The sequence below is a fragment of the Leishmania mexicana genome, chromosome 33, assembly GCF_000234665.1.
Source record: "Leishmania mexicana MHOM/GT/2001/U1103 complete genome, chromosome 33".
In the NCBI taxonomy this organism is placed as follows: domain Eukaryota; phylum Euglenozoa; class Kinetoplastea; order Trypanosomatida; family Trypanosomatidae; genus Leishmania; species Leishmania mexicana.
The window spans coordinates 1190453-1216135 of NC_018337.1; the positions used below are offsets into that span (position 1 = coordinate 1190453).

At 57.5% G+C, this 25683-nt stretch overlaps 8 protein-coding genes across 8 annotated transcripts; all 8 read left to right on the forward strand.

Annotated features, from left to right (window-relative positions):
- Positions 1–20: 20 nt before the first annotated feature.
- Positions 21–1214, forward strand: LMXM_33_3100 (conserved hypothetical protein; the record flags this gene model as incomplete). Its single annotated transcript, XM_003878817.1, has 1 exon — positions 21–1214. One exon carries the CDS (start codon positions 21–23, stop codon positions 1212–1214), a length of 1194 nt encoding a protein of 397 aa, XP_003878866.1.
- A 3157-nt stretch (positions 1215–4371) lies between these two features.
- LMXM_33_3110 (conserved hypothetical protein) lies at positions 4372–5121 on the forward strand (the record flags this gene model as incomplete). The annotated part of the gene is made up of 1 exon (XM_003878818.1): positions 4372–5121. The coding sequence occupies one exon, from the start codon at positions 4372–4374 to the stop codon at positions 5119–5121; it is 750 nt and encodes a 249-aa protein (XP_003878867.1).
- A 1669-nt stretch (positions 5122–6790) lies between these two features.
- LMXM_33_3120 (lipophosphoglycan biosynthetic protein (lpg2)) lies at positions 6791–7816 on the forward strand (the record flags this gene model as incomplete). Its single annotated transcript, XM_003878819.1, has 1 exon — positions 6791–7816. The coding sequence occupies one exon, from the start codon at positions 6791–6793 to the stop codon at positions 7814–7816; it is 1026 nt and encodes a 341-aa protein (XP_003878868.1).
- A 4436-nt stretch (positions 7817–12252) lies between these two features.
- LMXM_33_3130 (conserved hypothetical protein) lies at positions 12253–13563 on the forward strand (the record flags this gene model as incomplete). The annotated part of the gene is made up of 1 exon (XM_003878820.1): positions 12253–13563. The coding sequence occupies one exon, from the start codon at positions 12253–12255 to the stop codon at positions 13561–13563; it is 1311 nt and encodes a 436-aa protein (XP_003878869.1).
- Positions 13564–14415: 852 nt separating this feature from the next.
- On the forward strand, positions 14416–15183 carry LMXM_33_3140 (conserved hypothetical protein; the record flags this gene model as incomplete). The annotated part of the gene is made up of 1 exon (XM_003878821.1): positions 14416–15183. One exon carries the CDS (start codon positions 14416–14418, stop codon positions 15181–15183), a length of 768 nt encoding a protein of 255 aa, XP_003878870.1.
- A 1211-nt stretch (positions 15184–16394) lies between these two features.
- Positions 16395–17675, forward strand: LMXM_33_3150 (conserved hypothetical protein; the record flags this gene model as incomplete). Its single annotated transcript, XM_003878822.1, has 1 exon — positions 16395–17675. One exon carries the CDS (start codon positions 16395–16397, stop codon positions 17673–17675), a length of 1281 nt encoding a protein of 426 aa, XP_003878871.1.
- Positions 17676–18813: 1138 nt separating this feature from the next.
- LMXM_33_3160 (conserved hypothetical protein) lies at positions 18814–20580 on the forward strand (the record flags this gene model as incomplete). Its single annotated transcript, XM_003878823.1, has 1 exon — positions 18814–20580. One exon carries the CDS (start codon positions 18814–18816, stop codon positions 20578–20580), a length of 1767 nt encoding a protein of 588 aa, XP_003878872.1.
- A 1669-nt stretch (positions 20581–22249) lies between these two features.
- LMXM_33_3170 (conserved hypothetical protein) lies at positions 22250–23956 on the forward strand (the record flags this gene model as incomplete). The annotated part of the gene is made up of 1 exon (XM_003878824.1): positions 22250–23956. One exon carries the CDS (start codon positions 22250–22252, stop codon positions 23954–23956), a length of 1707 nt encoding a protein of 568 aa, XP_003878873.1.
- Positions 23957–25683: the final 1727 nt, after the last annotated feature.

A 25683-nucleotide genomic window follows, 5' to 3' on the forward strand; every position in this document is an offset into this window, starting at 1 on the left:
GACTCATAGACCTAGCAGCTATGGAGGCCCCAAGCACCCTCAACAACTACCTCTCCTTAGTTGATGACTTCTTCCGCAAGACGTTCCGCGACGATATGTGCCTCTTCGTGGCCCTGAAATCGCGGCAGTACTCGGAGTCTATCCTTGGCGTGAATATGTTCGCAAAGAATGCGGCCGCCGTGTCTGCCGATGCGCCGCCCGCCGCGGCGATGGAGTCTGCGAGCAAGCTAGCAGCCGCGGACGTCCTCTCTGCGACCGACAAACCTACAACGTACGTCAGCAATTTTCTCTCTATCTCACCCCGAATGGCGCTTCACCGCGACGGCAAGGCGGATGGCAAGATGAAGGTAGCCTACGAGTTTTCTGTGCCGCGCGTGTGCCGACTGCAGCAGGCGCTCACTCTGAATAGCCGCGGCGCCGTCACCGTGGTGGGCAGCGTGAAGGAACTTATGGAAGGCCTCACCGCCGGTGTGCGGGCGTCGGTGAATACCCTCATGCCGGCCTCCGAGGACGTGACGGTCGGCCACGTGCACTACCAACGCGGCGACAAGTACTCGTCTCTCCGCTATCAGCGGAATGGCCTGGGAAGTAGCAACCTTCTGTTGGACTGCGGCATCACCTTCTTCAACCTCCTCCTCGGTGCGGGATTCGAGCGGCGGCAGCTCTCTTTCCTGGAGCAGAAAGAGGGTTCTGGGCAGCTGGACGTCATGTATGTCGGCGCCGGCTTCACGGGCGTGAACTGGTCCATTGCCACTAAAATAGTACGCTTGAACGACGCCTGGTCCAACGCGCGCCTGGCGGTGCTGCAACGCCTGTCTTCGACCACCGCTGTGGCTTGCCAGTACAACTTTGACCTTATCGATACCGTCGCCAAGGTGTCGCTCGGCTTCACCCAAGGGATCCAGCTGCGTGTACCCATGCTTATCCACACCAAGAGCAACGCTCCGGTATCAGCGAGCGCCTCTAGGGCCGCGCCTTCGTCGCCATCCGCCCTGCAAGTAGACGGGCCGTCGGTGGCGATGATTCCTGCGTGGAGTACTCCTCTCCCCCTGCTACTAGCAGCCAAGGCCGAGAGTGATGGCAACTGCTCAGCGACGCTGCGCGGGCTCTTTAACAACTCCATCCGCTGGGGCATAGTGATGCACACGAACCTATTAGATGACAAGCCCGTGCTCAAGTACGGCCTCACCCTCTCGATGGAGTACGAATCGTAGTGTGGACATCCCTCTCGGATGCTGGTGCCGAAGCACGTTTGGCCAGGCATGCCCACCCACCGTGTTCGTCAAAACAGCCGCGACAGAGGCGAGCACAACGATCTGCTTGTTTTTTTTCAGTGTTGGTGGGGCGTTTGTCGGTGTTCGTCATGCTGCCCCTCCAAGTCCATGCCTGTACACGAACACCGAGTGAGAATATCCGTTGACGGTACAACATAGAGAGAGAGCGTAGCAATATGTGCGCTCGACTGCGTATCGTTCTCGGGAACGCGTGATGCGCCCAGCATCGTCGTCGCAATCGTGCAGCCTTTTCTTCGTTTTCGGTTGTATACCGCGCCGACGTCATCTGCCCTTCTCTCCCGCACTCCTGAAGCCCTGCCATGCAGGCCACCGTACCGTGGAGACCCTCTGGAGGGTGGCGCGGTGGACACTCGAGCACATGGTGGAGCTGGGGGACCCACTCAAAGCGCAGTGCAAACTTTTTCATGCGCGGCATCGCAGCCAGTCGCTCCTCTCTGTTGTACGCCCCGTGCGTGGAAGAGGACCGCCGCCGCCTCCCACCCCACCCCCTTCATTCCCACCTTCTCGCCGCGGACCTTCAGCCGATGCGCTGCATTCGGCGACACGCTGGAGGGGTTTTCAAAACATCCACGGCCCGACTTGTCGAGCTGAGGGTGGAATACCCGCACGACTGTGGGGTCCGTGAAGAAGTGTTCACCGCTCTTGCTAGGTGCCACTGCCTGGATCAGAGGTACTTATGGCGTCGTCGCGTGGTGGATACACCCAACAAAGCAGGCGCCGGAGAGCTGCTCGAGGAGGCCGGTCTCCTACCCCTCAGCTGCGTAGCGCTGGTGCGCCACGTCCACCTGCGTCTCGCCGCAGCCATGCGAGGGGAAGCTACCAGCGCGCATTTTGGCGCGGCAAATGTGCATGCCGGATTACGGTGTGGTCACAACGCTACGGCAGTTCTCATGCGCTGGTGTACAGGCATCGACGACACCCCTCGGAGGTGCGCACGCAGACAGACACCACACCAGGCACGACGACAGGGGGTGCGACCCGCTTGCTTGCCGCCATCGAGCTAAGCGTGGACCAATTCGTCTGGTACTTGACCTGCTGTGAAGAGGGCTGCGTTCAGCACGAGACAGAGAAGATCAGGTGTGGTTGCTACTCTTGCGGACGCGGTATTGCTGCACATGGCGCTCAACACAGGGGCCATACCGATGAAGGCATGCTGCTATGTGTCTCTGCCCAAAATGCCGGCACTAGGTGGCCGTCGCGTGCGTCGCTCCTTCTCGATTGCCTGTGGCGATGGCGGATTGGTGCTCAGCGGCCAAGTTCACAAACTTGCGAGATGAGCAACTTCAGAAGCGCTGACAGCGACAGCCCTCCCACACCGGAGGAGCACGGGTGCTGAGCTTACGAGGCGACCGGAGTCGATACTTGCCCAGCCCTGCACGGGCACCCGTGTGCAGTCTGGATTCCTGCAACGGCGGCTGACTGGCAGCGACAACGTGGGGGTGCAGGTGCTGTGCTGCCCACTGCCTCGGCTAGAACTGCGGCATCCCCAGGCCCGCCAGTGCGTCCGCCCCCGTCTGTGGTTGCGACGAGGGCGTCCGACCGTGGGGTGGTGCCCGGTATGCTACGTGGGTTTTGGCGGGTCGCTGGAGGCTGACAGCGCACCTCGTTTCACGCTATGGTGTTGCACGCCGCGGCCTGAGGCGCCTTCCTGCTTGAGCTCATCCGGCATGGGCGTCGGCCCTCATCCCCCCCTACCGTGTTACCCGCAGGACGGACACGACCGCCACTGCCGTGGAGCAGGACCCTGGACGCTGCCCGGTGCAGCTGCAGCCGGCTCTCGCCCTAGACGACCAGGATGTGGGCGTAGCGTGACAGGGACAGGGTGAGCTGTGGTTGTGCGTGCGTATAGTTGTGGGTGTTGCGCTGTGTTCAAGGAGCAGCCGATATGCGGAAAGTCAGCGCTGGCTTTGCCATATGTTCTTTGCTGGGTGCTGCTGTGAGAAGAAGTGGTCGTGCCGCAGCTGGTTTAACTCATCTCGTTCGATCGCTGCGCTACAGGGGACATGTGCGGCGTCGTTGGCGTGTGTTTTGTTTGTTGTCGTGTTGTTAGTTGCGTTTTTTTTTGTGTGAGGTTTGCGCGGAACGATTTATCGCCCGTCACCAGAAGCGGGGGGCGTGTTACGAGCGGGCCCTTGTGATGGTTGTGGTGTGTGTGTATGTAGGTCTCGGTCGTTCGATGTCCAGTGACGAGTCTAGGTCTTTCCTTTTGTATGGGTAGGGAGCTTATCATGGTTTCTGTGACGAAATCGAGGAATGGAGCGCCTTGCGGAGAATTTTTTCCGGTCAAGTTCTACCTACTGGTGGCTGACATCCTTTGCGCTTTTCTCCGATGCGTGAAACCGTGTGACGGTTGTTCTCTAGTATATTACCACTCTCTCTCTTCAAAGATGCAGACAAAGTAGGTGCTCCCGGGTTGCCTTCTTCTTCCGCACATCCCCTCTCATCTGCCTCTGACAATGTGCAATCTTGCGCTCCCTACCCCTTGCCCTATTACTGCCTCCTCCCATTCCCACCTCTTTTCCTGTTTGCGTGAGCGTTCATGCATGCGGGTTAGTCACTTTATTCTCTGACTTGACCGCAGCGAAGCTCGTGTTCGTGAGCCCTCCTGAGCTGGGTAATCATAAAGCTCGGCTACACACGCACTCACCGTCTCACCTGCTGGCGTAAACCGACAACGGCAGACGGATGGCCGCCTTCGAATGAAGAAGGCAGAGTACTAGCAGAGGTCTCCGTAACGTAGAGGGAAAGGTAGAGGGTGTGAACGTACCCACCACCACTTTTCTCGTCACATCCACGGCTCAAGCGTGACAGGCGTGCACGTGTAGTTACGGGACACAGTTCTTGCCCGTTGCAAGCACACAGACAAAATACACACGCAGAGAAAAGCCGTGCTGAGTGGCGAGTAAAACGCGCTGTGTCGTTGTCTCGATTGAGTGCGCGAGAATCCACGAGGCAGCGATATCGTCTTTTCGATCCGACCTCCTCCCTCCCCTTCCCCCAAAAAGGGATACACCACAGTTGAGCAGCACCCATTATCCACCACTGGGTGCTCCAGCAGGCAAAGAGGAATCGCATCATGTCTGGGGTAGTCACAGCCCTTGTAAAGCGACACCCTCTTCTGAGTGAGTCACGGGTACGCACCGTGGTCGTGTCCGTCTTTTGCTTTCTCCTGGCTATCGCTCTTCGTCTGCTATTCCGCTACGCGCAACTGTCACCGAAGCACACGAAGAGAATCAGCGGCAGAAGCAGCCGCGGCGCAAAGGAGAAGAAGGAGCACGGCAAGAACCATGGCGGTAGCCAAAGTGGTGGCGGGGGCGGCAACTCCTCGAAGCGGAAAAAAACGGACCCGTCGCTGCCCACAGTTCTCATGCTAATTGGCATGCATGGCAGTGGAAAGAGTTTCTGGGCGAAGCGGTACACCGAGATTGTGCACAAATCGTATGTCATTATCTCCTCCGATGCCATCCGTAGCCGTCTTACCGGCACCATCAACAATTACACGAGAGAGGGCGAGGTTGAAGCGAATATCCTGAAGGAGGTGATGCACACGTTGGAACTGCGGCGCAGCTGCATCGTCGACGACTGCCAACACAATCTATCCCTAGAATTCCGGGCAAAGCTGAGGGCGTTAGCACCCGATGGAAAGGTGAATCGTGTGGTGAAGATCTTCTCTGTGAAGCCGTCTTACGCAATGATGCGCATACAGAGCGATATAGAGGAGGGGACAGCGCGCTACGCACCTACTATGGTGGAGCTTGAGAAGCAGGGAGAGCGGGTGGCGGAGTTCGAGGCGACAAACACGGATGATGACTGGGTGCAGAACTGAGTGATGGCTGATGACATGCCACTGTACAAGTGCCGGAAGACGTTTGTGTTCTCACCGCGGAGATTTCGCACAGACACACACGTACACACATGCGTACAAAACCTCATCTGAGCCTTGTAGTGAACTGTCGCTGTGTTTCTTCTTTGTTTTCGGCGGAGCAGCAGCCAAAGGAAGGCAGACACGCCGTAGCTCCTGTATTATTATTCTCCTTGTGTCATGTGAGCTCTCTCCTCTGCTGCAGTGCCTCGTATCTGCCTCTCTCCGCTGTGACGCAGGTGTACGTTTCTGTCTGTATATCTGTGTGTGTGTGCGTGCGCCTGCGAGAAGTTACCACCTTGGTTGTCTCTGTCGTCTAAAAGCCTCCTGTGTCGTCTGAGACTGATGGCGTGGCGTCATTGTGTGTGTGTGTGTGACCGGTGCTGTTTTTTTTTTTTACGGTCTCTCCTTTGTTGCTTCTTTGACTGGTACTTTCACTTGGATCTGCATGATGTTGTTCTTACTACCCTCCTCCCACCTACCTCCCGATGGCGACGTTCGCTTCTCTTGTGTCCTTTCTCTTAGATCATGGTCATTAACCCAAGAAAACAGTGGCGAAGAGTTCGTCCATCAGACTGGCATGCGGCAGTCGAGCTGATGGACAACGCTCGTTGCGATAACTTTGCTCGCTCTCTCATACACGTCTCCCTGTTACTCCCTCGGTGGACTGGTAGCTGCCATCCTCGAGCTGGCAGACAGGGTGCCGTGTCTGCATGGGCTGACGACTGACCTCGCCGTCACGTCGACATGTGCTCTCCTCTCTTTCTCTTCGTAGAGGCGGGAGAGAAAGAAACGGCGCGGGTAATTGTTGTGCATTATGCCGAGCCCCCTACTCTTTGATATCACTTCCCTATGAAATGCGCTGCTCGCACTCCGGCTTCTGCGAGTGCTTCTCCCCTGCCGCCCGTCTACCCCCCCCCCCACCAATGCCGTCGCTCTCCCTCCACCCTTTCCCGCAAAAAACCGTCGACACATTACGACAGTTCCTCGCCTCGCCTTCTCCCTCAGCGTGCGTGTTGATGTGAAGCCACTTGCACAAGAGCATCCTTACCTCCCACCGCTGTTTCTTCGTTCGGTCACACTCACCTTTGTTTTTTGTTGTTGTTTCTGCGTCACTGTCTGCCGTTTCGTTGATTGCTTTTTTCATACTCCAATGGTGCCCAGCTGTAGTCGACTCCGCTGGTCCACTCTCTTTCTGTGATAGTTGTGGTTGAACAAGTTTTTTTTTCTTCGCTCATCTTGTCCATTTTATTATTATTATTTCGGCCACCCAGGAAGAAGGGGGACACCAACATCCTCGTGGGGACCAGTTCAGAGAGACAGGGAAAAATCGCACGTCGCCTCTGCCTGCCACACTCTCCCCTCCTCCGTTCTCCTGCGGCTCATCCGCCCACCCAACCTCCCTACACACACGCACCCACATACACACACGGTTGTGAGGCGTAGACCTCCTGAGCTCTCTCCTCACTAAAAAAAAGAAAAAACAGCGGGAAGTCCTTTGATCACTTTTTGTGTTCTCTTGGCACCGTAGCGTGTGCGTGCGTGTTCTCGAAGGAGAATCGAGCCCTTGACTGTCATCAAAAATAGAATAACGCGCACCAGCCGAAGAGAAAAGATTGCATCAGCATCTACCATGAACCACACGCGCTCTGTGATGGAGGCGGTCCTCTCCGTCATCACGTACAGCTTCTGCAGCGTCAGCATGATTCTCGTGAACAAGCTAATCATGAACACGTACGACATGAACTTTCCATTTGGTATCCTGGTGCTGCAGACAGGTGGTGCAGTGGTGATCGTGGCGCTGGCGAAGGCGGCACGCTTCATTGACTACCCGGCGTTTTCATTCGACGTGGCTAAACAGTGGCTTCCTCTCACTCTGCTCTTCGTGGCAATGCTGTTCACATCCATGAAAAGCTTGGGCACGATGTCCGTCGCGGCCCAGACGATTCTCAAGAATCTGGCAGTTGTCTTGATCGCACTCGGCGACAGGTTCCTCTACGGCAAGGCGCAAACCCCGATGGTCTACTTTTCGTTTGCGTTGATGATCCTCGGCAGCTTACTTGGCGCCAAGGGCGATAGGTGGGTGACAGCGTGGGGTCTAGTCTGGACGTTTCTTAACATTGTCTCCACCGTCTCATACACGCTTTACATGAAGGCTGTGCTCGGCTCTGTCAGTAACTCGATCGGCCGTTACGGTCCTGTCTTCTACAACAACCTGCTGTCCCTGCCCTTTTTCCTGATTATGGGTGTCGGTGACATGATGCCGTTTTCGGCCGCAATTGGTGAGACAACCACGTTTGGAAAGCTGGTGCTAGCGTTCTCGGTGCTTGTGAGCTCTGTGATGACGTTCTCCGTCTTCTGGTGCATGTCTATAACCTCCCCCACCACAATGAGCGTCGTGGGCTCACTGAACAAGATACCCCTCACCTTCCTGGGCATGCTTGTGTTTCATCAGTTCCCCACCGCAACAGGTTATCTGGGCATCTTGATCGCGCTTTCTGCAGGCTTCCTATACACGCACCTCAACATCAGGGCGAACCACGCAAAGGCTTCTTCCGATACGGGGCACCAGATGCAGCAGGCCGGCAAGCCGAGCGCGGAGTCCATTGTACTGGTGCGCGCAGACGAGATCAGCAATGGCACCTCCAAATCTGAGTAGCCACCATTGCTAGCAGCAGTCCGTACTAAAAAACAGCGGTTCAAGACACGCTGTGGCGATAGCGCGTCAACGTCCTCGAGGTGGACAGGACCGACTCTGGGGCGGCAGGTCTCTAGTAATACGCGACAAGGTTCGCGAGAGATGTGTCGCTTTTTATAAGAGGATGACCTCGAGCGGGGTAGAATTTATTCGTTTCACAAGTACTGTACTTCCGGGTTTTCGCTTTATCAGCTCATTGTTCACGCTAACGTCCTTTTCTTTTCCTCGGTTATTGCTTTGCTGCCATCTTCTGTCGAGTACGTGAAGAAACAGCAACACCAGTAAAGTGGAAGTCACCACAGGCGCTGACACGCGCGCCTCTGGCCCCTTACTCTGTTATCCTCTTTTTTTTGTTTCTTCCTCTTCCTTATTCATCTATTGTTTACCATACTGATGTGGAACACCACAGCGCATGTGGTACACAGAGCCCATTGCCCCCCCCCCCACCCACCCACCCACTCTGTGACCAGCCCAGAGAGCCCCTCGTATCCCCGTCAGTGCCGAACTGCTTCTCGCGCTGACAAGGATTAGGCGCCTATGATGTGAGGAGGTCAGTGCGATGTATTCATACTAATGCCGGTGGCCATGTCCTGGGTGGCGTTGCGTGGGAGATGCCTGCGACAGTGCACACGCATGTGCCATCCATGGGGTGAGTGAAGTTTCAACGCGACTGGAAAGCATCTCACCGAACTCTCACTGCCTACTAGTGGTGGGGAGCCTGAGCTGCTCCGAGGGGGGATGCACCGCGTGGCGATCGGCCTAACGCGAATGACTGCGAGGGGGATGGTTGGGTAAAGTTTGAGGCAGAAACCGTGCACAGATGGATGAGTCGGCGCATTGCCACACTGCGTGTCTACAGCTGCGTCGCACCATGCGAAAGGTCCTGTGGCAAGCCGGTGGTGGGAGAGTGAACTTTTGCACATGTTGTACGGCAGAAAATAAAAGCCGTGAAAAAAAAGATTATGCTCTCCACTCTGATAACAATGAAAAGGTCCACTTTGGATAAGAATTCCGTACCCTCCTCTTTGTGGGAATGCCAAGAGCTGGCAGAGCTTGCCCTCGGATACGGCTGCGGACGCTGCGCGCCGACGGAAAGGGGCGGGCGGGGGCTGTGGCGAGGAGGCTCGCGGCCATGATGATCAGGTTTGCACCGGCTCGCTACGAGTCGTGTCAAGGACTTGAAACGTACACGCTTCCACCTCTTGTGTTTTGTGCTTTTACTCCGACGCGGTGACGTCGAGTGTAGTCCTGGGCCGCGCCTGCGCTGTATGTGGTGGGGCTGCAGTGGGCTGAGCGACGCCAAGCAGTGCTGTGTGGCCCGGCTCCTCGACGAATCCTCGATGCGGGCCTGTGTTCTGGAGGCGTGTGAGGGGGGAAGGGGCGCATCCAGCCCCCACAGGCCCGCAAGACATTTAGCCTCCCAGGTATTCCGCATTGCGGTGTAGGCCTCCCCCCTCCTCCCCTGCGTTCCCAGGACTGACCTGGAGACACGGGATGCTCTTGGTCGGATACCCAGTGACGTGGCACGCGGCCCTCACGTCGTTGGAGTGGACGCGGACTCGCATCACCCGATGCGGGGCACGAAAGGGCGGCCCGACCTGACGGAGTCCATTCTGCACGATTGGGCCCCGTGCCATGTACATGACGTGCGCAGGCAATGACGATGACGCGCCCACACGGCACGGCGCAGACGGAGCCACGGAGACGTCCCCGCACGTCACCCTGGCGCTCGACTGCGTCATGTGCGGCTGGGACACCGTCACCGCGGCAACCCGGAAGCGCAGCAAGGGGAGGGAAGGCGGGAGCGTCCATGCCGTCGCGCCCACCACCGCCCCACCACACAGACGCACAGCTGCAGAGTATCCGTCAAGGATGCATCACACTCCGTGCCTACTAGCAGCAACCACCGCGACGGGTGTTCCATGTGGTAGGCCCGCCGTTAGACTGTTGTGGACGCGGAGACTGGCGCAGACGAAGGCCGCCCTGAGGGCGGTGCTCTCTGCGTCGCCGGAGCGCTGCCGTCTCGCGAGTATGCCCATGAAAGAGCTCGGAGGAGCAAGGGGTGTGCGATGGATGCAGGCCCGCAACGCTCTCACCGCCAGGGGCTCTCGATAGTGGGCCTGGATACGGGCTATTTGTGCTCCCCCTCCTTTCTCTGCACGTGCGCTGTGCGCGCCAGCCATGAGACAGGGTGACCGCTACCTCTGTGCGGGAGAGCAGGCGAAGGTGTTGGTGAAGATGTACGTAGAGGTGCCGGCGCGCCATCTGGGCGACACACCTGAACCACAGCAGTCCGGCTCCCGTCCTTACCGTTCGCCTGCGCCCACGACTCACATGGAGCAGTGGAGGAGCCTCCGTTTCCGTGCGGAGTCTCACAAAGGTGTGTCCGAGGCCCTCACCTCTTCATTGTGGCGGGCTCGCGGCGTGTGGAGCGGCGCCCGGTCCCCGAACGGCGCCGTCGAGTCCTCCTGACGTCCATGTTGAGAGTCGCCGCATCACATTGTGGAATGCCGCGGCCTGAGGCGCCTTCCTGCTTGAGCTCATCCGGCATGGACGTCGGCCCTCATCCCCCCCTACCGTGTTACCCGCAGGACGGACACGACCGCCACTGCCGTGGAGCAGGACCCTGGACGCTGCCCGGTGCAGCTGCAGCCGGCTCTCGCCCTAGACGACCAGGATGTGGGCGTAGCGTGACAGGGACAGGGTGAGCTGTGGTTGTGCATGCGTGTAGTTGAGGGTTCGTGCATGATGCAAGATGCCGTCCGATGACAGTGAAAAGGATGGAAGTTTTGTTGCATTCGATGGTGGCGAGGTTCTGTGTACGTCGATCTTTGGGCTTGTGTGTCGCTGAGCATCGCGAAAGTAACCGGAATCAAACCGTTGGTGGAAGGGCAGACCCGCAGGGACTTCGTTGGTGGTGCACAGTGTGTTCTGTGTACGTTTTTCGCGTTTTTTCCTTGAAGCCGTCTTGAATAGGCGCTGGAGGGTAATCTTGTGAATCCTTCCTAGCGTAAGTTATGACAGCGAGATCGCGTTGGATTCGTGTTTTGGACGAGTGATGTGAGGGTCTCTGGGCTCTCGGTGAAGAGGCGAGGTCTCTCTTTAGACACTTGTACCAGAGAGTCAGGTCGTGCGCTGCCGGTGGCAGCGGTCACCAAGAAGCTTCTTCACGTAAAGCGTCAACGTCAGCTACGCAGTGTGAGCTGATAGTGCCCGTTCGGCTACGTGCACTACCAAAGCGGCGTGAGAGCGATCGGTCAGCACGTGGGGCTGTCGACGATGTGGTTTTCTCTGTGTGTACCAGTTTTGTGCCTTGTGGCGGTGCGTGTGCGTGCGCCGTGTATGATGACAAAGTCCTCTCTACTACTACTAGCGTCCGATGCGTCGCTGACGATCACCGTTTGAACTTCATCTTTCGCTCCGATCTGAGGGCGCACGTGTGTTGTCTGTCTGTCTGTGTGTGCGTGTGTAGGTGTGGCACTGGCGACTGCTGTGTGACGTCACCCCAACCGCTGCTCATACGTCGTTGCCCATCGTATAGCGGTGATATTTGTGGACGGAGATGGCGCGCGCGTGCGTGCTGGTGTGTGTGCGTGCTCTGCTGCGGGTAGCGCGGGGGCGTGAGTGTTACTGCTCCGCCTTGCTGGTGTATCTCTTGTGTGGTGGGGTCTCTCTCTGACGGGACGCGTCTCTGGTGAGCGCCGAGCTTTCGTCGCCCCGCTAGGCTTGAGGCGTGTGCCAGTGGGGGCTGCTGCTGATGGCGCGTGCGCCTGGCTGCTAGGCGTGCGTGTCTCTCTCTGTCTCTCGCTCTCTTGTGTGTCTTGCCGTGTGCGCCGCGTGATGCCATGCAGGTATGCTCCTTTGTCGTAGCGCCGCGGCGCTGTGCCGACAGACATACCACACACCATCCCAATGCTTAATTCACTTCAGCTGAGGGCGCCGCGCGGTGACAATGTCGGACTTGTGTGTGCGTGCGTGTGCGTGCTCCGTGCTGTGCGCACCAAGGAATGACGGCTGTGGTGCGCATCGCACGTGCTCGCGGAGGACGGGCCTTTCACGGATGAAGTCAACGAAACAAAGATAACCTATTCCCTTTGCTGCCTGTGGCGCGAACCGCAGCGCCGCACTCTTGCCGTAGGAGCCGCAGTACGCGCAGGGTGCGAGGCATGTGGCTCTCTGCACGAATGCATCACTGCGAAGGATCGTTGCGATGCGGCCGTTTTCTCCGCTGGGTTCTCGTGCTGAGTGGTCTTCAAACGCTCGACACAGTTTGCAATGCGGAGTCTCCCTTCCTTTTTTTGCCGAGTGAACGAGAACTCTTTCCGGTGAACACCCAAAGACAGTGATTCGACCGCCAGGACATTCAGGACGCTTCAAGGAAAAGTTTTTTTTTAGCGATGGAGGCACCGGCGGTGTATTGCGTTAACGATGCGGCGACATCTCTCACAATGACGGATGATTGGATTCGCGGTTTGTCGAGGCAGCGGCATCAGGCGATGTGCGAGGCGGGTGCTATGTTCCCTGGGGCGCGGACAGGCGAAGGAACGGAGGGCGATGAGGCTGAGAACGCACCATCCTACAGAGACTCAGTCATCAGCGCTCTCGCAAACCGGCTTCAGCTCCACATGATGCATCGTCGGCGTCTGTACAAACAGTACGCCATGGACTTGTCTGTATGGGCCGATACACACTCCTACTATCGACTCATGATGTGGTGCCATGATCACCATGTTTTCGTGCACCCTACCGTGGAAATGATTCGGCAGCGCAGCGCGTTTCGAGAGCACGTTTTCCAGGTAAAGGAAGACGTGGACGCCTTCACCCCACTTCTCGCGATTCCAGAAGACTTGATCATTGGCTTCAAAGACGCAAATACGGAGTCGAGCGACCCATCTGCCAGCATCGACGACCGCAACAGCCTCTATGACGCCAAGCGCGAGGCGGAGTTTCACAAGCTCAACACGGGCGAAAACAGCGATGCTGACATCTGCCAGTTCTTTTTCGCCTCTCTGGGGATGATCGTCTCCGACCTTATCACGGCCAAGAGCAGCCCACTAACGGATCCTCGACACTTGTTCGCAGAACTGCTGAGTAAAGTGCCGACTCTGCAAAACGCGCCATACTTTGACGAGGAACTGGTGTTCGACTCCAATGAAACCTGCCTTGCCGATGTGCTGCTGCAGATGATCCGCAACTACATCAACGGCGGCCCTCTTGTGAACAAGGTACCGTTGCATGAGCTACGCTGGGCTGTCAGTGTGTCCCTGTCGCATTCCACGCCGCTATCCATTGGGGCGGTGCGGTCAATTGGTATTGTCCCGGTGGTCCACCTCTTCCCACACGGCGGGACAGCGACAAATGCGTACGTGGTCGCACGAACCTCGCGTGAAAAGTCCGCAGAGAAGATGGCCACCTTCTTCAGAGAGAAGTTCGGGTATGATTTCCAGGGACTGGCAAACGGCAGGTGGATCTATGTCGTCCCAGAGCGGCCGCTGAAGGCCGGTGAGGAGATTAACTTGCAAGCCATGGCGCCAGTTTGCGAAAAAGACAGCGAGGCCGAGCAAATGTGGCGGCTGTCGTGCGGAACAGCGCCGGAGTCGTACATGTTGAGTGCACAAGCCTCCGCTCGACAAGAGGCCGCGACGCGTTTCATTGTTGAGCAGGGCGAAGCTCTGTGGAAGGCATCGAAGGCGAAGAGCTCGCTTTAGGAGCCAACTCGAGAGGATCTCGCCTCGGCGCCGACGCCATTGCGCCATGTTTTTTTCTCGTGTTCTCTTTGTTCGTGCCTTTGCTGTGGGAGGCGTGCATGCGACAGAAGCGCTTCTGCTGACTCGATCGTGACCCAAGACGATATACGACTGCGTGCATTTCCGCGTTACCCCCCCCCCCCGCTTCCTTCTCACGCCCTCCCGCTCTCTGTGTTCGTAGGGTTCCCAATCTCAGGTGCGGGGATGGAAGGCACATTGGGCCACCTGTGATGAGTGTTACGCCTCCTTTTCTCGTGCGCAAGTGATACACGCAGGCACATATGCGCGTGGTCTTCTGGCGAGCTAGCTAACATTTCACCTTGCCTCGAGTGCCTTCAAACACCTCGCTCTTCCCTCCCTCACCACCTCACCCATCACAACTACCGCGCCTTGCGTGCGACGACGAGCGTGTCTTGCCACCTCAGGTTTGAAGGAATCGGTCAACTCTTCGGTGTGCTTCGTCTTTATTGAGTGCACACGCGCCAAAAAGAAAAGGTAGCTTAACGGATCTTCATATTCTTGTAGGCTTGCGGGCAACTACGGCGGTATTCATTGAGAGCAGGTGCGCGCTCTGGAACCGGGACGCATGCACACGTGCATAAGTACATCATACTGCCCCCCCTGCCCGCCCACCCGCCCGTCCGCCCGTTTCTCCCTCTGACACGTACCTGACGTTTTCACTGTTGTTTCACGGCGGAGGGGCTGAGCTTTGTTGGTAATGTGGTGTATGCGTGTGCATCCCACCGCCCCTCTCCCCTGCCGGTTCCTTGGGCGCGTTTTCCTCCCTTCTCCCCGTACTTTATGGCAAGCGCAATGAGTCATAGCCGACACAGTGAGAGGCGAGAGAGCCGCCGTGAGCGGCGGAAAGAGAGCCGCCACAGTGTCAAGAAGCACCACCATCACCGCAGCAGTGGCGGCAGCTCTCGACATCGTCATAATGTCATTAACGAGAAAACTCCAGTGCCGCGCGACTTTCACTGCCATATTTGCGGCAAGCAGCACTGGACGGTGTACTGCGATCGACTACAGCAGCATCCGGAGAACTATCCGCTAATGGACGCCGAGCGGGGGTGCCGCCAGTGTGGTCAGCAGGGTCACTCGGCGTCGCAGTGCCGCATCAAGAAGTACCTGTGTCGCGACTGCGGTGGCATGCACGACACTCGCGACTGCATCTTCTCCCACGTTGGCGAGGACTGGTATGAGTTCTATGATCCACAGACCCGCCATGTCTACTATGCGAACTCTGATGAGTCTCAAATCCAGTGGAACCCGCCAACGCATGAACTGGACACCATCTACTGGTACTGTAGTCGATGCCAGGTGATGATATCCGCCAAGTTCCGCGAGTGTCTTTTGTGTCACTCCATCCGCCCTGAGTCGAAACAACAGGAGACGCTCACAGCGGACTCGGACTCGGACAGCAGCAGCTCCAGCTCTACCTCCAGTAACAGCAGCAGCAGCGATACCAGCTGTCTCAGCCCCAGCAGTAGCAGCTCCGGCAGTACCAGCAGCAGCGATAGTAGCAGTGATGACGACGACGAGCAAAGCCCTGCTGGAAGGCTCCGTGACAGAGCTTCGTAGACTCGTAACGGTAATCGGTTCAGATTCGCTGTTTCTGTGCGGTGCAATCTGTCTTTTGTTGTTGTTCTTGAAGGGTTTGCGTCCACCGCAAGCAAGACAAAGGGGGGGGGTGCGAGGCCAAGATCTAAGCACGGAGTTTGAAGACGCGCACACAGCCTACCTTTTGCCCTCTCCCCCTCCCTCGATGTGTCTCTCTCTCTGCATGTGTGTGTGTGTGTGTGTGTGTCATGGCGAATCGTCACTCACCCGGTTCCTTTTATTATTATTATTTATTTTCCCCTCCCCCTCCCTTTTTTTTGCGATTAACAACCACCACATATGAATGAAGCAAACACGCCAACGGCGAGGGAAGGAGAGCGGGATGCAAGCGAGGCAGCTGGCACAACACCCGCAACTAATACAAACCGCAAGAAGCACCGAACATGTGATTCTTCTGCCTCTCCACCACCACCGCCGCCTTTTCAGCTGTTGTTGTCTTCTTTTTTATGCACCTCTTTCTGATTTTCTCTTGTACCATGACGAGCATGAGTTGGCATCTAACCCAACCATCCTACTTTTTCTACACAGACACCGGCACAGGCACAGCCACAGGCACACGCGCGAAGAAAACTAGAACACCACCAAACATCCACTGTGCAGCACAGGCGCTGCTCTCTTTCTAATTTCCTTGTTCAGCTCAAGATAGGCTTTGGCTGTGTTGCCTGGCCTCCGCTTTGACACGGCTTTCGCGCTCCTTGTGAGGATTGCGCCGTGGATTGCAGCCGTCTTCGATGCCGCAGTGTGAACCTCCCCCTCCCTCTTCCCTCCTCCGCTACACGCGCTGTCGATAAATCGTGTGACTTCCCTCTCCCAAGTGGTCGCCTGGACCACGAAAGAAATTGCGCTTATGGGCTTCTTCGATGAGGGTAGGCGCGCTTGTATGTATGTGGGTGTATGTGTCTATGTGTGTGTATGTGTTTGTGAAGGGCATCCGCGAAGTTCCACCGTGTGCAGATGTACGGCGTCTTTCATACCGTGGCCCTTTACCTCCTCCTTCCCGATGACTGTGCCTATTTCTCTTCTTCAACATGCGTCTGCCTCCATTCACACATACCCGGTCCTCGCTCTCGTTCTCACAGCTTTGTGTGTGTGTGTGTGTGTTTCAGTGACGCGTCTGGTTCTGGACGCTATAGCATGCCGGCGGCGTGCGTGTCGGCTAAGCCCAAGCAGCTATGGAGTTCGTCTCGACAGAGAGCGGTGTGCAACGGCCTCCGGTCGGTGTGCCACCGTACCGCGTACCGCCCCTCTCGGGTCTATACCGAATGCGCTACTATCCGCCCACGCCAGCCGACACCTCATCCGATTGTCTCCGTACAGAGGGTGGTTTTGAAGGGTCTGGTGACGCGGTATCTGGCACTCGCACGGCTTGCAGTGCAACCACTGGTCCTCGGTCACAAGCTGGTGCAAACTCCGCTGCAGCGCGCCATGAGGCACTCCATAAGCAGCTTCTCCGCGCGTCCTCACTGCTTGATGGTGGCATCGATTTGTTCGCCCTATACTCCTTGTGTGAGGCGGAGCCGGTGCCGTGCAAGCTGTGCACCCTACACACGCAGACAACGTTGAACACCTGCTCGTACCGTCTCCGCCAGTCGTATGAGCTACAAAAGAGAGACGCAGATCCATCTCTGCACTTCCTCACCAGAGACGCGGAAACTGGTGATGAAGGTGCCGCTCGATCGGCGACAGAGTCTTCGCCGCTGATTCGCATCTTGCAGCAGGGCTGGTATGCCTTCTTCTTCCCGATGAGCGAATGTGGGCGGCTGAAGGACAACCTGCTGGTGTACCTCGGCGAGGCCTTGATTGCCGGCGACGTGGCTGAGTGCGACCTGGTCAACGACGGTTGTCTACGACCGCTCCAGACGGCAGCGACGGCAGCGGCATTACCTGGGGCAGTGAACGGTCCTGCCGGGGGTACGACAGCGGCAGGGGCATCAAAGTCGAGCTCCGCAACCCCGGAGCGTTGGAAGTCTCTTTTCTACTACGTGGTCAGTCCTGTTCCTGTGCACTGGAGTACGAGGGAGACGGCAGACGTCCACTTGACTATCTTGTGGCGCAGCATACCAGCTGCCTATCCACAGCATCGCCAGAGGAAGAAGAACTTGACGCTTCTATACTCGTACTACTGCTCGCCGCGGGCGCCGGACACCTTCACATGCCGCGCGCACTTCCCCAGTCATACTCGACTGCTACTGGTGCGCAGCCCAAATTGCGACACGAAGGTGCAACTGCGCAATCATGTGACAGAACACATGGCGACGGTGCACGTGGAAACGATGGACGGAAAGCCGCTAGAGACACACCGACACACGCGCGACTACGTCTTCGTGCTGCAGTTCATGTTGGGGGACAACTCAGGGATTCTGGAGGAGTCCAGCGTCTTTGCAGCGGCTGTAGTGGCGATTGTGTTCCTGCTTCTTCTTTGGGTGTTTCTCACCAAGGACCTCATTCTGTAACTGGGGCTCTCGCAAGGCATCTGTGTGTGTACTTGTGCGGATGTGCCCCTGAGTAACCTGTCTGGGGTGACTTATCATGCTCCTCGCTGGACTGCGCGCCACTGCCTTTTCGAGGGCCATGCGAACAAGTGACGCACCCTCTCCCTACCCGGCCTTCTCTCTGTGTGTCTCGCGGTCACGCGCAGACAAATTCCGTGCATATACGCACACGTTGAAAGTCGCGGCAATTTTTTGAGCGTGCACCACCAAGAAGGCAGGACAAAGAGTTGTACCCTTGCAACGAAGATACCCTCTCAGCAGCAGTGCCACTGGTGCTTCCAAGACCTCCTTGGCGGCTGTTACCTGGCGCAACTGTGGTCAAGGTCATCTACAAATTCCACCCACGCCTTGCCGTCAGCTCTTTTTCTTTGCCTCTCTCCGCGATGACTGGGAGAGGGGGGAGGAGGACCAACAGCTCACAGTGCGCGCCATCTCAGGGTCCAGTGCACTCCCCTTCGTTCCACTTCACCCACCCACCCACCCACAGACACGCACTCTGACTGTGTGGGGAGGAGCGAAGCAGCCCCTCCCTTTTCCTATCCTCTGCCAATGCCGAACTACCTCCGGTCGTGGCAGGACCAAGTACCCGCAACGTAGCGAAGTCGGTGCGATGTATCGCTACTGATGCCGGTGGCGTAGTCCTGGATTGGCGTGGCGTCGGAGCGACCCGCGAGACACTGGTGGGGTGGGGCTTGAGGCAAAGCGCCAGGCTCTCAGATGACTGGGCCGGCGCGTTGCTGCAACGCGCGTCTGTACGACCGCTTTGCACCCTGCGATGTGCCCCTCCCCCCTCTGTGGCAGCCCCGGAAGGGAGGGGGGTGGTTGGTGGGCGGGCGATAGCGAGTGGTGCTGGCGTCGTGTTGTACGGCGGAGAAACGGACTCGCGTTCCCAACAGAAGAAAACAAAACGGAATTGCAGTTATCTCACCTACTCCTTCCTCCTACAAACTCTTGTTCTGTTGTCTCTTTCCGTTTCATGGGTAACGCCCGCCATTGTGCCGGCGATGACGCGCGTGTCTGAGCGTGTGCCGACGTTTTCTCATGTCTTACCCTTCTCCCCGGTAATACAGACGTAGGAGTACATGTGTGCGCGCAAAAGATGAGCTCGGACTACTCACGTGTGTGCGCGACTGAGAGTGCGTCGGAGTCACATCCGCCGGCGTACTCGCGCGACGCACTTCAGAAGGAGTTGCACGAGGGCTTCCGAAAGCAGCAGCAGCGAGTTAACAAAATCCGACAGGTCGAGCAGATGGCACTCGCCAAAGGCTTGGGCGAGTCGGCCGCCACGTCTTTGAAAGACGGTTTCTATATCCCGTATAAGGTACTGCCGCCTCTCAAGCCAGAGGAGATGAGGCTGTTTGAGCGGATAGACATCAAGAAGTTGTGTCAACGTGCGGAGGGGAAACTAGAGGAGTCTTCCGTGGCTCCTCCACTCACGCTCGGCACGGACCCTGTGGAACACCAGCTGATGCAGGCAAAGGAGCATCAAACATCTACAGAGGCTGGCGTTGAGGACGCCCTGAGCACTTCCCTTTCCTCTATGGCCTCGTCGCTAGCAGCTCTCGAGGGCAACTCTTCCGAGGATGTCCGGCAGTTTCTACACCATCTGCGGTCCACATCACGTGCCACCTCCTCTCTCCGCGATGCACGTGCGGAGGTGGATGACAATATTCAGGCCGTAGAGGAGGCGCTGTTACGGCAGAGCTCGCCGCTTTCCTTCGAGGATCTGCTGGATACAGCATCCCGTCTACTGGCCGCGATGGAGCGCGGTGAACTCACGGAAGATGTGATGGTGCCGCGCGGTGCGGATGTTAGTACGGAGAAGGATGAAAGCAACGCGGGAAGCCCTGCGGACTCAGCAGAGGCGCCCTCGTCGGCGAGCTGCTCAACAACGCGTGTTCTGCACGGCGCTGTGGAGGTGGAAACGTACACTCGCAAGCATTTTCTCCCGAAAGCCTACGAGGTGGTCGCCATTGCGCATACCGCGGAGTGGATTCTCCAGTACACAATGGCCTACCTGCGCACCACCGTGGCCGTGAACCGAGACGAGGCATTCACTCGCCTAACCCTGCTGGCGCGCTGCGTGCGGCTGCTCGGCGATATAGAGAACTTCTCCTCTATCCTCTTATCCCTGGAAACCAAGTGCGAGGAGTACGCAGGTTTCATGGCACTCAAGGACACGGCGGAGGAACACCTGGGCACACTACTGAATGAGGTGGAAAGCTCGCTGGACGCCATTTTGAGCGTGCCGTTTCCGTCTCGTCGCGCACGTCTTGTGTTGCTCGAGGGTGGCATGCAGAAGAAGTTGCAGCGTGCTCTGCTCTTTCTCAATGAGATCGACTGCAGCTGGACGCCGCATGTGCGCTTTCACTGGGCGTGGAAGGTGGAACTGCTCGGCGCGTCGTTTCACCGCATACATGGGCTAATTTCGCGCAAGCACATGAAGTGCAGTATGGGTTTCGTGGACGACTCCCTCTACGAGCGGGTAGCGGACACGCGCATTACCGGTCGCTACATGGGCGCCTCCCCGGTTCAACCAAAAGTGCTCCGCGCGCAGCAGGTGGAGTATGAGAAGATCACGGAGGGTCTCACTTTTCAGCAAATCGGTATGTCAATCAAAGGGATGGCGAGCCTTCTTGTTGGCGAGCAGCTGTGCATGGGGGCGCGGTACATTCTCTGCCAATCCACAAAGGAGTTCGACCCGGTCTGGGGCTTTCACATGGATGAAATCAGCACAGCACCGACGCAAGAGGAGCTCTCCGCGACGGCGGCGAAGATAGCGACACATGCCAAGGACCAGCTCACGGCGCGACCGACCAAGAAAAGAAAAGAGCCCTCTTCCACGACCTTTCTCACTCAGTTGTAGATGATGATCAGTTTTAGTTCATCGATGTGTGCGTGTGTGTCTCTCTCTGGTTCCACCAATCGTGCATCCGCGGCTTTGCCGTGTGTCTCCGCACTACCTTTCTCTCTCTGCCCTCATGGATGTAAACCATTTTTATTCCGCTATGTGCCTATTTCCTGCATGACTGGGAGGGGAGGAGGGCCAACAGCTCACAGTGTGCGCCATCTCAGGGTCCAGTGCACTCCCCTTCGTCCCACTTCACCCACCCACCCACCCATAGACACACACTCTGTCTGTGTGGGGAGGAGCGAAGGAGCCCCTCCCTTTTCCTATCCTCTGCCAATGCCGAACTACCTCCGGTCGTGGCAGGACCAAGTATCCGCAACGTAGCGAAGTCGGTGCGATGTATCGCTACTGATGCCGGTGGTGTAGTCCTGGATTGGCGTGGCGTCGGAGCGACCCGCGAGACACTGGTGGGGTGGGGCTTGAGGCAAAGCGCCAGGCTCTCAGATGACTGGGCCGGCGCGTTGCTGCAACGCGCGTCTGTACGACCGCTTTGCACCCTGCGATGTGCCCCTCCCCCCTCTGTGGCAGCCCCGGAAGGAAGGGGGGTGGTTGGTGGGCGGGCGATAGCGAGTGGTGCTGGCGTCGTGTTGTACGGCGGAGAAACGGACTCACGTTGCCAACAGGAGAAAACGTTTTCGAGGTCTTGTCTTTATGAGCAGATTGCTTTGACGTACCGTTAATGTGCAACTGTCGTCTGCACTGGATGCACGGACGCCTGTAGTTGCCACCTACTCTCTGTAGCACCAAAATTTCTGCTGATGCACGAGGAAGAGGAGACACGTAATGTGAAGGAAAACATCTGCAGGGGCCTGTGCTCTTTACCGCTGAAGAACCAAGTGGATGCGAGGAATCACTCCAGTACGCCGTTTCTGCGGGGCTGGGAGGAAGGGCGGACAACATGGACTTGTGAGACTACTGGGAAAAGGTACGTCGACCTTGGGGCACGGGGCACACCAGCACTCACTGCTCTCTTGGGCCACCAACGCTCCCTGCTTCACACTCTCGACCAGTGCAGCTGGGCCGAAGGCGTGTGCGAAGGTACCACATGCTAATGTTCGCTCACACGCGGACGTAACTCCATCTTGCATACTCCCATTTTTTTGTCGGCAACGCGTCTACTGGGGTGGGCACACCGCAGAAAAGCTAAACGCGCGCCAGCACGCGCACGTGTTGCTTATTCCACCGACACAAGCACATCACGCGCATTAGCGTGCGCAGGCGGTTCCTGGGGCCATCGCGCACGTTGGCTTCGTACCCCTCACGACTCCGAGCAAGCATAAAAGAGGAAGGGAGGAGCCTTTTCGGCTGTCTCGGTTTGCTGCGCCCGTTTCCCACTTTTTTCGCTGCTTGCTCTCCTTGGTTTTTGCCGCACCGCTTCATAGATGCCTTCATAGACAAGACACCAAAGTGGGTGCTGTGCCGACGGCTGTATGCGAGCTTACATCACACGTCTTCCTGTGTGCGTGACTTTGTTTGTATTCTTGTCCGTCCGAGGCTGCCTCTGCGCGGGCGTGTGTGTGTGTGTCCGTGTGTCTTAGACGGTCATGCGGGGGTGGGGGCTACCTTATTGACGGAGTCTTTGTTTTCGTTTTCTCTACCGCTCGCGTCTCTTTGGTTCGTCACCATGGAGTCCTCGACTGCTGCGGCCGCGCCCACCACCTGTGTCTACGTTCTTTCTGATGTCGACGGCTACAAGTACAAGCTCGTTATGCAAGGCGATGTCCAGCTTCTCACTGTGCGCAAGGTGAAGCGGTATCTCCAGCGAGCCGCAGGAATCAATCCTGCGCAGCAGCTGCTCACTTTCAACAGCGTGGCACTCCACGACACGATGAGTGGAAAAGATGCCGGCTTCTTCGACGGAGCCATTCTGCGGCTGCAGCAGGTATCGTCGTCCTCTGCAGCACTGGCGAAATGCATCTCTGCATGCGGAGCATCGCCCTTCCACAGTTCACACGGAGTACCAGGCTGTGCCAGCTTGCTCACTGCTCCTCCTCGTGGTGCACAGGACCCAGACACTCGCACCTCCCCGCGAAGAGACGGTTCTTTTTTCGCTGAAACATCGCCACGACTGTCCGCGCCGGCGGCAAGAGGGGTCGTCGGGGTTCCGCAGCTGATCGGCAGCCCTCGCGCTTTGCCGCCGCCGCTGCGGCGCCTATCACCGAACCAATTAACAGGTGGTGCCGAGCGAGAGGTGTACGATGCCGCTTCGTGCCCGAGCAGGGACGTGGTAGCAGGCATGGCTTACTCCTCTCCCCTAGAGCTCACAGGTGCAAGTAGCGCTACGGCCAGCACACCGCAAGCTATTCCAGGGGGGACGTCGTCTGCCCCAAACGCACATGGCGACGGCGTCCAGGCGTACTGCCGCGAGCTGGAAGAGAAAGTGGCGGCTCTTTCTATCGACAACGTACGGCTTCGTGAGCAACTCCAAGTGGTGGCCCGGCAGGCGGCTGAGGCGTGCCCGGATTGGAGGCACGAGGAGGAGGTGAAACGACTGAAGGCGGCCGTTGCATTGGCGCAAGAGAGCGTCAGGGATGCAGAGAGGGCTGCGGCAGATCGGTGGCGCGTCAAGGAGGAGGAACTTGTCAAGGAGCTGGATCTGCTGCGAGAGGAGCGACGGCGGTTTCAGGAGGAATCCACCGCGCAGGAAGCGAAGCTGCAGGAGCTGGTGCACTCGATGGAGGGTGAGATTCGGGGCCTAAAGTACGAGCTTCACGATAAGGATGAAGCTTTACAGGCGGCCCGGCTCTCACTGGCCGAAGTGCAAAGTGAGAAATGCTCGTGGACAGACGTGGCGCGTCGCGGTGTCGACATTTGCCCGCCTGGCGAAGCCAGCCACCCATTTGCGCCAGCTGGACCTCGCCATACGCGAATTCCGCAGGACCAGCCCCAGCATGGCGGCAGTGCCAGCATTGACGAGTTGGCGGAAACGGCCTTGACGTATCTGACGCAGGCATTCGAGTCCGCCGCACCGCTGGAGCTTGAACCTGAGAACGACACCTGCGTCGTCTCGGTAGCCAAGGATTTGAATGTGCTTGTCACGCTTGATCGAGAGACCGAACGACTGTATTTGTACGTGACGCTCCTCAACCACCTGCCTTCTTCTGCTGCCCAACGGATGCAGCTGTACGAGATGCTGCTGGAGGGTGCGTTGCTCGGCAAAGACATGGCTGGGGGCGGTGTCGGAGTGAGCCTAGAGTCGAACCTCGTGCTGATGAGTATCTCAGTCAATCTACGTCATAGCGCCGCGTCTGCGCTGGCAGACGCGGCGGCACCGTTTGTGAAAGCAGCTCAGGCCTGGACAAAGAGCATTGACGTTTTGCTCAACACCTGAAGTGGTATTTTGAGCACCAGTGAATTAGAATAAATCTATGTGCCAACAAGGGCACAGAGCCATGGCGTTGCAAGCGCGCCAGTGAGGGCTTCCGGGGTGTTTCCCTATTTTTTTTGTCTCTTCGATCCCGCGGCCTGGTGTCATTATCCCGCCTTTGTCAGCACTCACGTCTGCAGCTGTGAAAGACACACATAATCATCTGAAGAGAGGAGCTGAGAACAGCTGGAAGCACTCTCTTTGAGCTTGTTTGAACGATGCCCACGCATTACCTTCCGCGGTCGCATCAGAGGCGCTCTCTAGGACTTTCCAGCCGGCACGGAGATTGCAGACCTGGAAGTCGCACGTGAAGGCGCACAAAATGATGTTCACGCGCCCCCCTGCTCGTATCCTGTTCATCTCTGCTGCGTCTTCCTTCAACCCTGTGATTTATTTAATCTGCACCTCCCCCTCCTCCGGCTGCCCTTGGTGTTGCGCCAATGCACAACATGTGCACAATCACTCGCGCGCATGCACGCACATGTGTCTAGAGAGAAGTACATCCACGCCACATCTCATTTTTTTCTCTTTTTTTTCACATTTTCGAACTCCAAGTCTCTGCTCGCACGGTGTATTTTTTTTTTCTGAACCGCGACACCGATTCACAAGTGCCGTCCATCATCTACATTTGAAGGCCGCGTACTGGTGCCCACGGTGCAGGGCAGCTTTAGAGTAGGGGCGTTCCGCTGTGAGTGTTGGTGCGTGTGTGTGTATGCTCCACCACTTCCCTTGCAGACGGTGCCACGTATCGTATCCAAAGTCGGTGGGATCGCACTCATTGTGCTACTCTCCCCTATCCCCTCCCCCTTTTTTCTTTACTGCATGAGTACTGCCACGGTCTTGTGTCCTGCTCAACGTGTGGTGCGTTTTTCTGTGCGTCTGTGTGGATGTGCTGCCTACCTCTTTTTCATTTTCACTGTTTCGTGCTTGCAGTCTTGACCACTTTTATCATCACCACTAGCTAGACTAGTGCGTGTATTGCCGTTTCTCGTCTCCCGCTGCTGTATTCAACGAAGTACTGCGCACCTATTTTTCTCGTGCGGCGAGATGACGGCGTCAGCACACCAAATGACGAGGCTCTTCCTCGTTCGTTGCGGCTCTGTTTCACTGGCGTCATGCACCGCTACCGCTGCCAAGGACGTGATGTTTCTGGAACTGCCGCGCATCCCTGTAGCGACGGCGAACTCCCCAGAGAGCGGCGGGAGCGCTAGTGCTCCGCCGCGACCTCTCGTATCACCTGTTGTACATCTCGGCCGTCAAACGCCGTTTCTTTCCTCGTCGCTGCAAAACGACCGCGCCTGGTCGCGTGTACTGCTGGAGGTGACAACGTGGTGCATAGAGGGGCTTCCCTCCACCCCGTGCGATGGCGTCGTCCCTGTCGACGCCGCTACGTTGCCCTTTGCCGGGGTGCGTGTGCGACTCTGCGGTAAGGGTCGCCCCATTCGTGTGGTGCCAAATGGAACAGCCGGCGAGCGGAGAAGCACTACCCTCACAGAGTGTGGCAGCTACACATGGCTGCAGCACGGTGATGTTCTCGAGTTCGGCACCCAGGCGCAAGTACGCCTGCTGGCAGTGCATGTCCGTGTCGGGCATGTCGCCGAACTGGCCCAGCATGCATCCTTTGTGTGGATCACCTCCTCTCTCCCCAAATCTACGAGCTCTTTAGGGGTTGCCGTCAGCAATGTTGACGA